This window comes from Neolamprologus multifasciatus, chromosome 15 (genome assembly GCF_963576455.1).
Source record: "Neolamprologus multifasciatus chromosome 15, fNeoMul1.2, whole genome shotgun sequence".
NCBI lineage: Eukaryota > Metazoa > Chordata > Actinopteri > Cichliformes > Cichlidae > Neolamprologus > Neolamprologus multifasciatus.
The window spans coordinates 9410555-9429084 of record NC_140453.1 but is presented as its reverse complement, the minus strand read 5'-3'; the positions used below and the strand labels follow the sequence as shown (position 1 = coordinate 9429084).

Here is an 18530-nt window from a genome sequence, read left to right as displayed (position 1 = left end):
CACAGTGCACTTGTGGCAAGTAAGCAAGCTAGAAGACTGGCAAAGTTATGGAAGCAACACGTTAACAAGAGAATTCTGAGTAAAACCAAAGTTACTTTCCCTAGTAACTAGTTACTTTGAAAGTAACGAGTAACTTGAAGTAACTGAGTTACTTTTGATAGAAGTAACTAGTAATGTAACTAAGTTACTATTTTAAAGTAACTTACCCTACACTGCTCTTTATATAGTTAGGTAGGAGTCAGACCATGTTTCTTTTTAACTGAAAAACATTACACCAGGTAACCTGCAGTGTTGAAAACGTGTTTTGTTTGTTTTGTTTGCTACCCTACAATCCGTCCTGCTCTGTAGTAAATTCAGCAACATTTCACTGTCCTGTTCCTCCCATTGAAATGTATACAGCCTATTTAAAAATCTAAAACTTTAAATTTTCCATAGCCTAAAGTTGTTACCACTGTCCTGTTTTAAATGGATACTAACTAGCTAACTGACTGAATGCCCATTAACCTTATAACTCCTGTTGTGTGTGTGTGTGTGTGTGTGTGTGTGTGTGTGTGTGTGTGTGTGTGTGTGTGTGTGCAGAGAGACAGCTAGGTTCATAATGGATATTAGGAAGTTTTTTCAAAAAAGAGGAGCCACATTCAGGTAAAAGTGTAAAATCAAATGACCCGTCAATCAAGAATAATGTTGGATCAGTGTTTCAATATTTATATCTTTTATTAGATGTTCATGTGGTTTGGTTATTTGCCTTTTGGTTGAAAGTAGACTGAGAGAGGACGTTTTTTATTAGTGATCTTAATAGTATTTTTTCATATTAATTTAATTTTCATCTAATTGAATACAATCTATTTGTGTATGATTGTTAGTCCAAAGAGGGAGAGAGGAAAGAGGGGAACGTGAGGAGAAAGGGCAAGGTCAGGAAGAACCAGGTAAGAAAACAGACAGGGAACAGTGACAGGCACAACAGAAACTCACACAATCTGGAAGTTGTGTCCTCCCTATATTAAAGCTGCTATACAGAATCTGCAAAACAAACTGGGTTGAAACATTTTTGACCCTCTTTAACAACATTCCAACATAACATTATAATTGATTGGGGAGATTAAAATTAATCATATATTTTTATGTGGTTCAGCCACAACTCTACTAAAACCTCAGCCAGTAATAGGTAGGCCAGCTTTTGGACCGTCCAGTTGTCTGTATGACTGCCGCAGTACGTACATCACATTTGCACACTATCAGAAAGTGCCAAACAGCCCTGGTGGAGTGAGGAGCTGTAAAGAGAAGCAGATACTCTGTTTATATTCTAGAAATATTTTAAGCTTGTTTCAAAGATTCTGTACAGCAGCTTTAAATGTTTTCCAAAAGCACACATACACTTCTCAGTGTTTCTCAAACTTTTTACAGTGTGTACCACCTGATAAAATGTCAAGCTCTCCTAAGTACCACTATGAAAGCATGAAACTCATAAATCTTACAACAGAAAATTTGTATTATTAAATTAGTAAAATTAGTATCTGCATACATTGTACACATTGTATACATTCTACCACAGGCAAAGTTGCCTCCATTTTTATAGTTTTTATTAATATTATGTAATAATTTATTTGTAACAATTTATTCTGTTTCGGGAGTGTTTTTTATGTATCTGTATTATATTATACATACACATTAAAAGTGAATCTCTGTCCAAAAAATGCACTCAGTTTACTTCTTACTCACTATGAGCATCATTCATTATTTTCGCCCAGTAATTAAGGTTAGGATATGTATTTTTTTTATTCCAATCCATTCTTCTTTAGCAGCATTTAAATAACCTTGATCAGATTTGATGGTTTTGTTACAGACTTTTCAAAAAAGTGTTTTGCTTTTCTTTCACAAATGTGGGGATTAAATTGTGTTAAAATGTACAAAACAGTGATGTCATGTTTTGTGATGAGGACCCAGGCACAGAGAGACTTGATGAATTTAAGAATCTTATGATTTAATAAAGAAATTTGCAGACTTACACAGAGATGGTAAAATTATGATGACTGATAATGGAGACGAAGACAACAGACGATGAGAACAGGGAGGAACAGGGGTTTAAATGCACCATAGTGACAGTCAGAGAGAACTCGGGACAACATTTAAGGATGCAGGGACTGACAGAGACAGGTTTATCTTGCCTGGCTGGGCAGCTCTCTGGGTGCTCAGCACCCCCAAAGCTCTGATTCTAGAATCGCCCCTGGCCTGAATAGCAGCTGTGAGACGAGCTCCAGTTCTCTTCCATCTCCAAATATCTGTTGGTGCTCCAGACATTTTCATTCCGGTAAGTTCTAAATATGTTCATATCACTCTTTATAGCCTATTAGTTTTATTTTCGATGCACTCTGAGCTCATAGCAAATTAGAACAAACATCCTACTGAGTGATTTTGCAGAACTACCTTCTATTTATAGAGATGCTAATTATTTGGCATCATTGCAGCAAACCAGCCTATGAAATGGATGAAACATCATGACTGAGTTCCAGCGCTACACAAAGGACCTGCTTCAAACATACCACCATGCCAATCAGATTACTTCTTCCATGTGAGGGTGAAGAGGTGACCCTTCAGGATAAGATGGTGAAGGTTTGCTGCATTTGGTGAACAGTGTGATAATAAAACCAGGGAAAAATGAAACCTGCTCCTGTTAAACATTCCTAAGTCTTTTGCTGTATAAATAGCGGTATTTTTTCAAAAGATACAGTAATTAAGGTAATATTAGTAGTGGGTGATATCATGTAAACACTGTCATGATTTTATGTAAACATTTTGTCACTTGTAAACTATAAATGATATGGATTCTACACTGTAACGGATGTGATGTTGTATAAAGTGGTTTTAAATAATAAAAAAAAGGCAAACATTAGTTTGTTTCTTTATTCAATTTTTGAACAGTGGGACTCAGTCATTACATATAAAGTAAATGCAAATTATTTACACAGCAGTGCACTACAGGCATAAATCTAGACCCCTAGATAAAACATTATGGCATTATAGCAGTGACAACTCCTCCACAGTAGCAGGTGTGATTTTTCTTTTTTGAGGACGGCTCCTTTTGCCTTTCAATATAGATGGTCTGTTTATGTTTTGATCAAGAGCCTTTTTTGGTCAGCTGAAGAGGAGAAGTCTATCTTATGGCCAACCTCTGGCTGTATCTTGGTCACATTACCCAGCAAAACCCAGCATGCAGGTTCATCTGTAACAGTCCTTGTACCACGGATCCGCACTGTTGCTTCTACATTAAACAGAAGAGCAGTGACATGGCTGCAGGTCTCCACGACTCCGGCCTTACAGGTGCAGTGGGCGGCTTCAACCTTCCCTGTGATGCTCACAGTGACCCATGGCTGCAATGCTGGTTCATTCAGTCTTTGAGAGTGCAGGACCTGAAACACACAAAGTTCATTTAAAGACAAGAACTATGAGCCAAGGCAGACTACTTTATCATAAATGTAACAAAGTTTTTAGAAAGTTAGCACATGTTTCATTTCTTTATGTGTCCATCTATAGAAGGCTGCATGTTATAGTGTAAATCTGCCTGTTCTCTGTCAGAAACCTGCCTGCAGAAAATGAACCTAAAGTATGTAATGCAAGGATGTCATCACTTTAGAGATGGAGAAAGCATAAAGTGACAATTATGAATCACTTAATATGATAAGGAGATTCTGCAGGTCATTAATCAATGTATAAAGTTAAAATAAAATGTATTTTTAGTGACACAGGATACAAATATGGAAGCAAGATGTATAATTAGAATTATTTATAATAAATATGAATAAATCATTGCAATTTCTTTAACCATAGAGAATAACTAAATCCTTCAGGACAATGTCACATCAATGCACTGAACTCACTATGTTATCCCTCTAACAGAGCCTCCACATGTTCTCACTGTAATTTGCCCTCATGAATGAATTTATGCTGCACTAATCTGAATGTGTGCAGGGAAATCAAACGCATTTCATACTCAGTACTCGAGCTGACTTACCTTTGTTTGAATGACGACTTGTACGCGCTGACTCCACAGACAAGGTACGAAAATATGTCAGGCTACGTCAGTAGCGGTTGGTCTTCAGGGTTTCTACTCCACGGCCGTATTTTATACGGGTCCACATTTCCAATGCACGCTATTTTCTGCAAGCACCGCCGCTTCGCCTCTGGATGTAATCGGTCTCTATACCGTCCGTTTCTTTGGAGCTGCTTTTAAGCATCTTGTAATCGTCGTTCCAACACAGTGTGTTTGTTTTGATTCATAGACCCCGAACATGGCGCCGCGCTCCCACAATGCATTGCGGCGTGACGTCAAATCCAAAGCCCTATACTTTACGAGAACGGATGACAACAGGGCAACTTGCAATACTTGAAAAGTAGAGATTTCATTTAAGGGAGGAAACACTATGAATATGCAAAAGCATTTGCTCACAAAACACACGATGACCTTAAATGAATGTCATGTTTTTAATTCCGCTCGACTCATGAATCTCAACCCAGCAGCAGCGGTAACGTTTGCACGTCCTCTCCCGTTAATGCGGCAGGTAAATAATCAACTAACAGTGCATATTATGTTAGCGCGATCTGCCTTATTACAAACCTGCCATTACTGTGAATTTAGGTGACCATGATGAGAGAGACAGACAGAGTCTGCCTCAGATGCTGGCAGTTCTCGCTGCAGTCTACCGGTAGCGTCTCCTTTCAGGCTAGGATAGACGAATGTCACCGAGCAGTGACTCAGTTTGTGGTAAAAGGTTTGCACCCATTTGCCACAGCAGATGTCCCCGATTTTCGGTAAGTGAATGTGTTTAATTGTAGGCAGGGACATTACTGGATATTCTTGTGTAATTGCTACAGAATAATTTATGTTATACTTTGTTATTGCTTTGTTATTGCTACAGAAGAATATTTATTTTATTATTTTACATTTACAATTTTTTTTCCTGGGGACCCTGTGACGCCACATTAAAGAGCCATAGGCTGGATCTCTTAAGATCTCACTGTTGGGTTTGTAAGGCCATGTTACTCCTAAATTTCTATCTTGTTCAAAGAGAAGATATAAAACAAAGTTCTAAGCTATTCGACCTTAGTGTTCTCCTTTTTTAAAAAGAATCGATAAGAGAATCGATAAAGAATCGAATCGTTAAACAGAATCAAAAATGGAATCGGAATCGTGAAAATCTTATCAATACCCATCCCTTCTGAACACACCACAGACTGAACCTTGAAGCAGCAGAAGACAGCAATGGGTTCCACTCCTGAGAAAAGGAAGCAGAGATAGGCAGGTGGTTCTGAAAATATTGTAAGGGCTGTTAGGGAAGATCAAATGTTATAACTGAAACTGAAACTATACACTTTAGGCATCTAAGTAGCAATAGTTTTGTGGTAGTAATAGTAGAAGTAGTAGTTTTTGTCAGGACTGTAAACACGTTTTTTAAATGCCGCATAGACAAGAAATTTGGAATCAGATAGGGGAGACCGGGGATAGTTGTAACGTGGGTCAGTTGTAACACTTCCAATTTCTCCAATCAGGGCTAAGTTTCAAATGATGTGACTCATTCTGTGCATGCCCAACTCAGTTCTGCTATCACATGTGAAAAATCAGCACATTTTGTCAAACACAGACAATTTAACGAAATTGAAGTAATTTGTATGCCAAAAAGTAAGTTTTTCTACTTTATTTCAATTTCTAATAGCATTATCTGCTTTGCAGTTAAACTCATCAAACTTAAATTATGTTATTTGTATGTCTATGGGGATATATTCTGCGTAGGTCTTTAGTGCTAATGTTTTAGCCGTTGGCTGTAATGTTAGCTAGTTCATGGCTATAGGAGTCTGGGTCAGTTGTAACAGCAACAGTCTGGGTAAGTTGTAACAATAATGCAGATGTTACAACTTACCACACTATTACTTTAACTTATATTAAACAAGTTGGGGCAAAGACATCAGCAGAGAGAGGTTCACTGGTCACCTTTGTATATGCGGTGAATGCCATTGGCAACACAATTCCTCCACTGTTTGTGTTCCCACACATACATTATGCAGACCACTGTGTCAGAGATGGACCAGTAGGAAGTATTGCTAGTGGAAATAAATCAAGATGGGTGCAAGAAACAGATTTCTTCATCTTTCTGAAGCACTTTGCAAACCACACCAAGGAAAGCCATGATAAAAAGTAATGGAATTGCGATGCTGGTGAACAACTATATTTTTTCAGCTTCATTGTTATGTTCAAAATTGGTGCAAGAGTTGTAGGTTATAATGCCCACTGAGCCAATGAGGCCAAACTCAAGGAAGATCAACCAAAATTAATGAAATATTCAGTTGCAGAAAATTCCATAATTTGTCTTTTTTGGGGGGTTGGAATATGTTCAAAAGCTAGATTTCTGCATTCTGTCACACACACACATAGCTACATCACCTTGAATCACCTTGCTGCTGAATTGTGCTATACAAATAAACTTGCCTTGCCTTGCCTTGCCTACATAAATGGCTCTAAGTGCATTCATGTGTTGAATAAACAAAGATTACATGTTAATGTTTTGTTAGTACCCTTATTTCATTGTGTTACATTTCACCCCAGGATATGTTACAACTAACCCAGACTATGGGGTTAATTGTAACATTTCACTCTTTGTGTTTGAGGCCATATCATGCAATGGGTAATTGTGCTGCAGAGAAAATAGCTGCACTATTTAATAGCCGAGACATGTAAATACTTTGCATTACATTTTGAATCCACTACCTTAAAAGAGCTCTAATTTACAGACAGAAATGTCAAAAATGTTACAACTATCCCCGGTCTCCCCTACTGTCATAAAATATGAAATGAAATAAATAAAGTGCAACTCAGTTCGCGGTTATCAAATAAAAGTCAATCAACGCTCGCAGAGGACCGTTATTTTATTTTGAAGTTTACCTGGCAACAGCTGAGGTAATACTTTGATTTTTTTTTTTTTCCTGCTTGAATTCAAGTACACCCCCTCATCCTCAGGACAAGAGGATAGACGCTTTAACGTACACCGCTCCGCCACAGATCCGCCGTTCAGAGTGTTTACAGGAGGATGAATGAGGAGGCTGGTGGTGCAGCAGCGTGCGGACGCGCAGCGTGTTACCGGCTGTGCTCGTGTCGCTAGTATTATTATTATTATTATTAACAGTGTGTTACTGGTTTGACTGGCAGACGACACACTGGAAAAGCACCGAGGCAAGACAAAAACCCGACTTTCCAGCATCCGTAAGCCTTCAGAGATCATCTGTGTTAGTGTCCGGTGTTTGATTCATCTGCATTACAGCGCCATTCGCGTTTCCGTCATACATATTTACATCTCGTCTTTCTGTTTATGTATTTCACGGCAGTGCTGATATTTTTTCCTATGGCCTGTGAAGATGACAGTGACGCGAAAGCTGCCAATGTATCGCCAGCTGACAGATCCATATACTATGATTTATGTGTTTTTCTTTGCTTATGTAACAGCCTATATGCGACTTTATGGCTTTACAGCAGCGCTCTCCACCTACATAATCTGAAGGGGGGGGGGGGGGGGGGGGGGGGGGGGGGGCTAAATAAGTTAAACAGGACGGTATAAAGAGCCCGAAGGCCTGACTGCGAACGGCTAATTCAGTGTCTGACAATCAGTGAAACCGATCATTTATTTACATGCAATTTGAGGAAGACTTGATTTTCCAATACGTAGACAGATAGAAAAACACACATTTCAATAACTTCTCTCATCTCTCTCCTGTAGATTTGAACACGGTCTCCCTGGTCTACTTAATAATCAGAAGATGCTGCTTAAACAAACCTAAACATAGCTGAGTTAACACAGGGTGGGACCACATAATCTGCTCTCTGAAGGACAGAAGTTGATGCATACTAACTGTATGAGGGCCCTCAGCTTCTCCCACAGCTGTGTGCTGTGCTGTAAGTATGTGTCTGTGTCATACAGTGGGGCAAAAAAGTATTTAGTCAGCCACCGATTGTGCAAGTTCCCCCACTTAAAATGATGACAGAGGTCAGTAATTTGCACCAGAGGTACACTTCAACTGTGAGAGACAGAATGTGAAAAAAAAATCCATGAATTCACATGGTAGGATTTGTAAAGAATTTATTCTTAAATCAGGGTGGAAAATAAGTATTTGGTCACCTCAAACAAGGAAAATCCCTGGCTCTCACAGACCTGTAACGTCTTCTGTAAGAAGCTTTTCTGTCCCCCACTCGTTACCTGTATGAATGGCACCTGTTTGACCTCATCATCTGTATAAAAGACACCTGTCCACAGCCTCAACCAGTCAGACTCCAAACTCCGCCATGGCCAAGACCAAAGAGCTTTCGAAGGACACCAGGAAAAGAATTGTAGACCTGCACCAGACTGGGAAGAGTGAATCTACAATAGGCAAGCAGCTTGGTGTGAAAAAATCAACTGTGGGAGCAATCATCAGAAAATGGAAGACATACAAGACCACTGATAATCTCCCTCGATCTGGGGCTCCACGCAAGATCTCATCCCGTGGGGTCAAAATGATCATGAGAACGGTGAGCAAAGATCCCAGAACCACACGGGGGGACCTGGTGAATGACCTGCAGAGAGCTGGGACCAAAGTAACAAAGGTCACCATCAGTAACACACTACAACGGCAGGGAATCAAATCCCGCAGTGCCAGACGTGTTCCGCTGCTGAAGCCAGTGCATGTCCAGGCCCGTCTGAAGTTTGCCAGAGAGCACATGGATGATACAGCAGAGGATTGGGAGAATGTCATGTGGTCAGATGAAACCAAAGTAGAACTTTTTGGTATAAACTCAACTCGTCGTGTTTGGAGGAAGAAGAATACTGAGTTGCATCCCAAGAACACCATACCTACTGTGAAGCATGGGAGTGGAAACATCATGCTATGGGGCTGTTTTTCTGCCAAGGGGACAGGACGACTGATCCGTGTTAAGGACAGAATGAATGGGGCCAAGTATCGTGAGATTTTGAGCCAAAACCTCCTTCCATCAGTGAGAACTTTGAAGATGAAACGAGGCTGGGTCTTCCAACATGACAATGATCCAAAACACACCGCCCGGGCAACAAGGAGTGGCTCCGTAAGAAGCATTTGAAAGTCCTGGAGTGGCCTAGCCAGTCTCCAGACCTCAACCCCATAGAAAATCTGTGGCGGGAGTTGAAAGTCCGTGTTGCTCGGCGACAGCCCCAAAACATCACTGCTCTTGAGAAGATCTGCATGGAGGAATGGGCCAAAATACCAGCTACTGTGTGTGCAAACCTAGTAAAGACCTATAGTAAACGTTTGACCTCTGTTATTGCCAACAAAGGTTATGTTACAAAGTATTGAGTTGTATTTTTGTTATTGACCAAATACTTATTTTCCACCCTGATTTACGAATAAATTCTTTACAAATCCTACCATGTGAATTCATGGAATTTTTTTTCACATTCTGTCTCTCACAGTTGAAGTGTACCTCTGGTGCAAATTACTGACCTCTGTCATCATTTTAAGTGGGGGAACTTGCACAATCGGTGGCTGACTAAATACTTTTTTGCCCCACTGTATCTCTCATATGAGAGAATAAAGTGCATAAATAAGTGTATTTGGATGACTCCTGTGTTGCAGAGATCTGGTTGTTCACTCACAGTGCACAGCAGGCAGACTGAGTAATTATCTCATCATTTTTAAGTCATTTAGATTGTTTTGCAGTGCATGTCGTGTAAAGAACTGGATCAGTAGACACACACTTAACATCACAGTTTCCTGTGATTCAAATCACTTCCAGTGTGAGTCTTTTTGAGCTGGGAAGTGAAGAGCCATGGGCTGTGGGGGCAGCAGAACTGACGCTTTGGAGCCTCGCTACCTGGAGAGCTGGACAAAAGAGACTGAGTCGACATGGCTGACGAGCACAGACACAGATATCCCCTTGTCATCCATCCAGAGCATCCCCTCTGAGAACTCAGAGGCTGGCTTCACTTCTGAGAAAACAATCAGCCCTGGTAAGAAGAATGAATTACTGTATGGCTGAGCTGATGGGTGAATGAATACTGAATTAATCTCTTAACCGGAGCAGGCATTAATTTAACCTGCTGAAAAGAAATATCCTTGATTACTGTATGAAGAAATATAAAGGGGGGTGGGAGGTTCCCCCATCAGAATTTAATATATCTGTAACAGATGATTTGAAATCTGTTTGTTTTTGCATCAATCCGTAGATTCTAATGTTATTGTTCTACTGCCGTTTTAAATGAGCAAGGTACATCCTTTAAAATCGCATTGCTGTAAATAATTTGAACATACTAGCAATGATTTGCCCATTCTTTACACTCTTTCTATCAAAGCGGAGTGGACCATTTCTTCATGTCAAGGGCTGTGCTGAAGGCATGCCTGATTTCAACAAGAATCCATTATGTAGAAGAAAGAAAACAGAAACATGAGTGACAGAGGAAGTATCCACTTTAGAGACCTTTGTTCTTCTAGTGTGCAGTTAGTTGTATGTGTCTCTACATACAGGTCAGGACATCAGAAACAGATAAATCTCTTAGATGGATCCTCTTCTTTTCTTTGAAGCCAAGGGGAGACGAGTCAGTAAATGGGGATGATAGGCTGCTTTAAAAGCCACTGTGCTCAAACAGGGCTCAGCTCTCATGGCAACAGATACAGGCATGAGTGAATGCAGGGAGAGGAGCCTTGATGTAATTGTGAAGGCAAATTGACTTGAGCTTCAATGTGGAGAGATAAAACAGACCCAAAATTGGCTAAATTAATCAGCAGCTGGGAACCAAACAGATTTTTATGATAATAATCATAATAAGTTGTGGTTCAGTATGTCTATAGAAAATATTCATTAAAATGTCCTCATTTCGTGTTTTGGTTTTGTCCAACCTGCACCATATGTCATCTGTCATCATTAGACACATGATCACACATTAACGAGGAGATGAGGTGTACACACATCTGTAAAATGCAAACATCGACTACCTGCGAATAACTGATCACAGCTCACGCACAGTACCATCAAGTTGGTTCAACTAAGTTGTCAATATGTAATCGCTACCATTTGATTTACCAATGACTTCTAACAGAAGCTAATTGTGGCATAGCGGTTATCTTATCAAGCTGAAATTGATTAACTTCAAGAGGAAAAAAAAAATTCATAGAAATGTATAAAAGCTACAAACACATAAGTAGACATAGCTGAACCTCTACATCTTTACAGTTCCAGATTTCTTTGAAGACGGCCTCCCGCCACCGGCTCAGGCCTACCTAAAGGTCTGCTCGGCCATGTCTGAAGCCAGCCTGAACGATGTGAAGCCCAGCAGCACACCAACAGCACTGGGCTCTCTGCGGCAGGACACGACGATGCCTTCTTCTGGAACCACAGTGCAGCGCAGAAGTGTTTTGCACACTGAAGAGATCGTAAGCCTTTCCTTCTGTAATGTGTTTAAATGTGCTCGAGACAGCTCACAGCATCACAGCACCTTTTTTCCCCTGCAATACTGACCTACATCTAAGGTGTGGAACATCAAACATTTCGTTTCACATTTGGAGCTAAACACATTCATACAATCACTTCTAAGATTTTGCCTTTGGTTTTATTGATCACTGTCTAGGTATTAAATAAGTTGGTAAATTGTGTTTTTTTTAAGCACGTCATTGAAATTTGTTAGAAAGCTATCTGACAAATCACAGGGAGACCATTTATTTTAATAGTATGTCAAAGACAAGAAATGTGATGTGTGGAGTGCCTCAAGGTACCTGTTTGGGACCACTGTTAGTTTTGGATTTTATTAACGATTCTTTTTTTTTTTAAATTTTTAATATCTCAGGGATAGCTCAGTAGGTAGAGTGGTGGCCCCATGATCGGAAGGTTGGGGGTTTGATTCCCCTGAACAGCTACCCTGAGGTACCCCTGAGCAAGGTACCGTCCCTGCAAACTGCTCCCCGGGCGCCCAATGGCTGCCCACTGCTTCACTGAGTGAATGGGTTAAATGCAGAGAGGAATTTCCCCACGGGGATCAATAAAGTACACTTTCTTTCTTTCAATTGATATGTTAGATATTTGAAGGCAGTAGAAAATTGGATGAAAGATAATAAACTGATGTTTAATGTTAGCAAACCAAAGTGTATGGTAATGCAGGTATCAACCAAAAACAAAGCAAATACTTAAGCTTAGGTAATAATAATATTCCCATGGAACAGTTACAGACCAGGAGAGAAACTGATTAGGTAGAACAGTGGATTGTAAATTAACATGGTCAAAACATACTGATATTATAATAAGTAATATAGGTAGAGGTCTGTCAGTGGTGTGGTTTAAACATTAATGACACCAGAGGCTATAAAACATGTTTTATAACATGTTTGATTATTGAAGTGTAATCTGGTTGAATGCTTCATCAAAAGAAATTTTAAAAAGTTGCAGGTAGCTCAAAATAAAGCTGTACAATGTGCACACAGAAAACAATTTACAGAACTATGATAGGATAGAACTCCTTACCAGTTTATATTATGCAACAGAGTACTAAAGATGAATTTAAATATTTGTTAAGACATGAAGACAGAGACATTACGTGAAAAGGGAAAGACCATCTATGAATCGAGGAGGGAGCCAAAGGGTACATCTTTCACCATCTTACAGTGATGTGATGGTAGCCATTCCCCAACTCTCAGTGAATGGTACTTATGGCCATTGACCAATAGTCTTTGATCAATGGTTGTTTATCAATGGTCATGACAATTTGCATATTAATGATCAAGGAACTGACCTGTCAACCTATTGTTCATTCAGTGGGCTGGTTTCAGTTACTGTGCAAATGCACTCTTTATAAGGTTGGGGTAACCTGCAGTCAGCTGAGACTGAAGAAGTCACTTGGATGCAATGAAGTAATGCAGATGTTGACTATCGCTTCTTTTGGTGTCCTTTTATAAACTAGTTTTATGTTCTGCGAAATTCAGTGCTGTCTGTATAAGCAGAATTGGCTTGTTTTACACTGACATGATGTTGATGTTGGCTTGAGTGTGTAGGACCCCAGGAAGAATATTTACCACACTGTCAGTATTTCAGTGTTTTTTATTATTTTTTTATTGTCCATTTATTCTCCATTAACAGACAAAATGGCAGGACAATCGGATGTCGACCAAGCAGGTGACCATTACAGTCACCCAGAGCATCCACCAGGTGGACAAGAATGGGAAGGTGAAGAAGTCCCTCACGACATATGAGGTCATGAAACCAGTGGAAGCTATCAAACAGGTGGCGACACAAAACACCTGAGTGCAGGGGGACATTGGAATGACAACAATTATGACTGTGAAAGAAATCGAACAGGTTTTGTGGTCTGACAGGTGTCGAAAGCACAAAAATCAGATTTCTAGTGCATTTAATAATGTACGATGTATGTTTTACTGACATGTTGGAGACTTTTACAAGAGACATTTGATCAAACAAGCATGGGGTAACAGGCAAAACGAAACGTGGTATGTTACAGCGAATGTCACATTAAAAGCAATTGTAGTATATTACAGCTGACAGCTTGTTTCCACATCAGTGTAAAGAAATCATTGCTTAGCACTGAACTCGAAAATAGTTTAATCCAGAGTATTTTCACATTTTAAGATGTGGTTGAACATTAACATAGGTGTAAAACTATTACTGCAATATTATTTAATATGATATAAATGTTTCATAGTTTTGTTACTTGGCATTGATGCACCATTTGTAGTTGCTGCTGTCCTACAAAGCAAAAGGCTCAGGAAACTGACTGTGATGATTGCACTATTTACAGTGAAGCCTGGACGGAGGTTTGTGATAATAAAAAGAAAAAGCGCTCACGAACAGCATCGTGTTTTGTAAGATATCGAGGTTACTTTTTAAAATTCTGTCGTTATTTGTGTTTTCTAATGATAATAAATTAAACACCGAAATGTACTGTCCTTTTAAAATGAACTCATTTGGCATGCTCAAAGACAATCAGGTAATCATGTGGCCTTCAGCTGAGGTACCTCTGTATATATGTGAGCAATAGATAAACAGTAATAGTAATAGTCTTTATACTGATGATGTTGACAGCATTGAGCTGATCTGGTGTCAGCTTGACAATGAAAGTGTGTGAATCTGGTTTTGATGGTCATAACGGATCTGCCCTGATCTAAACAATGGCTCCTCCTTTTTCATCCACTCGTCTGCACAGAAGTCTGGGAAGAAGAAAGTAATCTCTCTTTGAGCCGACTCAAGAGAATCTACAGAAAACAATAACAGAACGGAAAATCAAAAATTAGCATAGTAATTACAGGCTTCTTTTTAATTGGTCTAAAAATGTCATATATGTGCAACCAGACAGACGCGTTACTATAAAATATTAAGATGGATTCCAAGATGTGCTATGGAAATAAACGCAAATCTTAAACATTTCTTACATATTTCTACTTGTTACATGTTCAAAATATAAAATGTACAATGCTGTGCAAAAGTCTTGAGCCTTCAATTCTTTATAGTTTTTTCCCCAAATAAGCCAGACTTATAATAAATCTTATAATAGAAATAGCTCTCCATGATTTCTGCTTTTCCCTCATTTTCAGTCCAGTCCTTGTACCCGACCATCTTCTGAAGAATGTTTCGTTTGTTTTTTCATGTCCTTTAAAAAGCCTGGAGAACTATTCCTGAAACTACAGAAAGCTGTTTTTGCCTTTTATTTTCATTCATGTTTGCACGTTTCAATAAATCATTGTACCCATTTCCCAATTTTCTAGTGAAACAAAAAGAAAAGAGTGTTTTGCACAGACTATGACTATTCTGTTTTCTGCCCAATGACACCAAACACCATTATAGAAACTGACAGGCTTTAAAAGATGTGAAATTGAGTCATGTGTAAACCTGGTAACCGCAGGAGTTATAATAATAATAATAATAATAATGGATTGCATTTATATAGCGCTTTTCGGGGCCCTCAAAGCGCTGTACACTATTCATTCACTCTCACATTCACACACTGGTGGAGGCAGCTACAGTTGTAGCCACAGCTGCCCTGGGGCAGACTGACAGAAGCGAGGTTGCTATATCGCGCCATCGGCACCTCCGGCCATCACCAGTAGGCGGTAGGTGAAGTGTCTTGCCCAAGGACACAACGACCGAGACTGACGAACTGCCAACTCTTTGAGCCACGATCGCCCCACTATGACCTCTTGCATATGTTTAAGATAATATATTCACAATAATAGATTATTAACATTACACATATCATTTTGTTAGCATTTTTTATCATTATGAAGCTTGGGAGCTTTTTTACCTGAGCCATGAGTTGTGTTCCTTGTGTCTGTGAGTCCAAACTGGCCCCTGATGGAAGCAGGCGAGTTGAATCTCGCTCTGAACACTTTGGTCGGCCCCATCAGTTCTCTCCAGTGGCTTATGGCATCCTCCCTGGCTAAAATGTACGCTCGCATTGGCCCACTGAGGACAAATTTCCACAGCAGTCATGAATCTGACTTTGAACACTGCTGATGTTTTCTAGATAGCAGACCAAAAAAAAAACACACTCTTCATACAAATCTAATCTATTCACCCCCAGGACCTCCTGGGAAGACAGTTCAGCCATAAATAAATCCGTTTTAGCTAAACAATGCCAGCTGGTGCAGCATCAAGCTTGACTGGCTGACACACTTGAAGATGCTTCCTATGTTTGCGATATCAATAGCAGCAGTCAGAGAAGGGTTGCTGTAGCAACTACTGCTTCACTGCTGTGAGCAGACAAAAAAAAGACAAAGTAATTACAAACACCTTTACCAATCCAATGGAGGCTCGCAGCGGGAGGACCTATTGTGAGTGGTCTGCATAGCAATATTTAGGCTACTGCACCAGGATATTGTGTTCTAAACACGGATAACTGAATCTCCTGTTGTCCTGTTTTGGGAAAATCGTTTACTGGTGCCTTACTGAGCATGAAATTGGAGTGCTATCAGCAGAGGTGCTGATGGCTCTCCATCCATTATTCCATTTAAAATACAACACCCAACAACAATCATCCAAACACATAAAATTGTAACTCAATCACATGGAGTCAACGAAATGTGTCCATGATATAAGCATGGAGCCTTACCTTGACATGAATTCAACAAGTCTTTGATAGAAGAATCTCCCTGAGATTTGTAAAACACAAATAAAGACCTTCGATGACAGAAAGGAGAAAACAGCTATCCTTTATTTGACAAGACATTTATTTCTTTTAACTGTCATACATACAGTGCACCCTGCTAAAATGGGCTGCTGACTCATTTTAGATTAGATAAAACTTTATTAATCCCTCGGGTGGGTTCCTCTGGGAAATTTGGTTTCCAAAAAAGCACAGCACCGACAGAAGTTACAGAGTTACAGAATATTATATATATATATATATATATACACATATATAAATACAAAGACATATATAGATAAAATATACAAAGGGGATAAATAGAATAAATAGGAATAAAAATAAAAATAAAAATACAAGTGAATTGCACATTTCAAGTTCAACCAAACATTTATTTGGTTACATTATATACTACAGCAGTACTTCTCTCATTTAAGTAAAGCTTAAACACAAATGAATTGTTTCCAAACCTGAATGTTCAGCATAAAATCTCTCAGAGTCCTGTCGTCTCCAGACCAGATCTTTGCATCTAACAATCCCAAAGTTGTTGTCTAGAATTCTCTGGTGAAGAGCCTGAAAGACAGGAATCACGATGTTTGCATCAAAACATGACTGGAATCAACTTTAGATGCTTTTTCCTACTGTGTGTAGATTTTTTTGCAGAGAAAAAGGTAAAAAATTGACAGCTCTGATTCAAAAGGCCATCCTCTTGTGCTTTAACTTGAGATAACAATAAAGTAATGCACATTAACAAGCGAAATTAAACCTATCACTGATGGAATATTTTATGATAGACACAGCTGCTATGATTTTGAAGCCTCCAGGTCTGTGAGGTGAGCAAATGCTTCTTTACCACTCCATTAAATTGATATCAGAACAGATAACATCAATTAATTAATTGCTGTTTTATTTGACAGTGGGTTTAAAAAAAGCAATTAAACAGAAGCTCAGAAGAATGTTTGCAGCACCTTGTTGAATCTGTGGTAGTCTGTAGCTTTCAGACTACCAGTTCAACTGTGTAATCTTAGGTCGTAAATTCTGTAACTTAAACATGAGGGCAGCTCACCTCTAGCATCAAAGGATGAGCCACAGCGTCTGGTTTGATGACCGCCAGGGTGAGCTGCAGCACTTTGGACAGGCGAGCACTTGTCAGCAGCATTATCTAAAGACTGAACAGAAAATACGCCCTCAATGATAAGATCCAACTCGCCTAAAAGTACTTAAAATTTTAGTTAAATTAATACAAAACAAACACCACAAGCAACGAAGATGCGACTTCTTTTTCGCTTTTTTTTAATCGTTAATTTACCATTAATATAAATCATATAAATTTAATAAAAATACGAACATTTTCTGCGTGACAGTTTCCAACACGTCAGTGCTGAGTTCGTGATACTAACCTCTGTTGTGACTTCTGTCCTAAAAAAGAAAAAACAATCAGTTTGTAACGGGGAGCAGAGCAACGGTCGCCGACATACTGTTGCAAATAAAAACGCGTAATTTTGTGGCGTTAGCGGTTATCTACAACTGTAGCGTGTGAATATAGTCTGCATCCTTGCTTGTCCAATTACACCAAAAACAACGCTAAAAATGTGAAAATTAGCTGAACGACTCGTTGTTTGGTCTGTCCGTTCGTAAAAAGGGTCCCCAGAAACAGTGCCAGCAGAGTTTGTTCCCCCGCGAGAAGAAAAAGTAAAAACATAGATTTCATGTCTTATAAACTTTAGTTCTAATAGAAGCTTTTTGGAATTATTTTTCTTGATTTCCACAAAATGTGTATGTAGAATAGGAACGTAACTACACGTAAGTACTGGTATAGGCCTACTGAGATTCCATATATAAATACTGCACTTATTATTGCATTTGGCAGTGGAATGAGACAAATACTTTCCTATTGTTCCCGTATGGGAACGCTAGGAAAATGGAAAAATGTCATCTGGTCAGAAGGCAGTGTCAGAATTTGATGTAAATTACACAAAAGCATGGATCCATAATTCTTTATATAAACTTTTCAGTGTAAACAGTATAATGATGTAGGAGATATTTTCTTGGAAAACTTTAGTACCAACTAAGCATTGCAAAAAAAAAAGTCACAGCATGCCTGAGTTTTGTTAATGTACAGATAACACTCCATGTCACAAAGATCAAATTATCTCAACAGTGAGTTCACTGTACTCAAACGACTCAAACGACGCAGTCACCAGATCTCAATCCACTAAGATGTGGGGGAATTGGAGATTTGCATCATGGATGTGGAGCAGACAAATCTAGAGCAACTGTTTGATGCTGTCATGTCAATATAGACCACAAATTTTTGAGGAATGTTTTCAGCACTTTGTTGAATCTGTGTCCTGGAAAATTTAGGTAGTTCTGAAGGCAAGGAGTAGGGGAGTGGGTGCAAAC

General features: G+C 39.2%; 2 protein-coding genes across 2 annotated transcripts; one reads left to right on the top strand and one right to left on the bottom strand.

Annotated features, from left to right (window-relative positions):
* Positions 1-9817: 9817 nt before the first annotated feature.
* baalcb (BAALC binder of MAP3K1 and KLF4 b) lies at positions 9818-17609 on the top strand. Its single transcript, XM_085133211.1, has 3 exons — positions 9818-9998; positions 11219-11418; positions 13112-17609. The coding sequence occupies exons 1-3, from the start codon at positions 9818-9820 to the stop codon at positions 13274-13276; spliced, it is 546 nt and encodes a 181-aa protein (XP_084989337.1). The 3' UTR covers positions 13277-17609.
* Positions 13366-17296, bottom strand: nme6 (NME/NM23 nucleoside diphosphate kinase 6). Its single transcript, XM_085133210.1, has 5 exons — positions 17194-17296; positions 16598-16700; positions 16095-16134; positions 15288-15448; positions 13366-14241 (listed from the first exon to the last, which is right to left on the bottom strand). The coding sequence occupies exons 1-5, from the start codon at positions 17284-17286 to the stop codon at positions 14090-14092; spliced, it is 549 nt and encodes a 182-aa protein (XP_084989336.1). The 5' UTR covers positions 17287-17296; the 3' UTR covers positions 13366-14089.
* Positions 17610-18530: the final 921 nt, after the last annotated feature.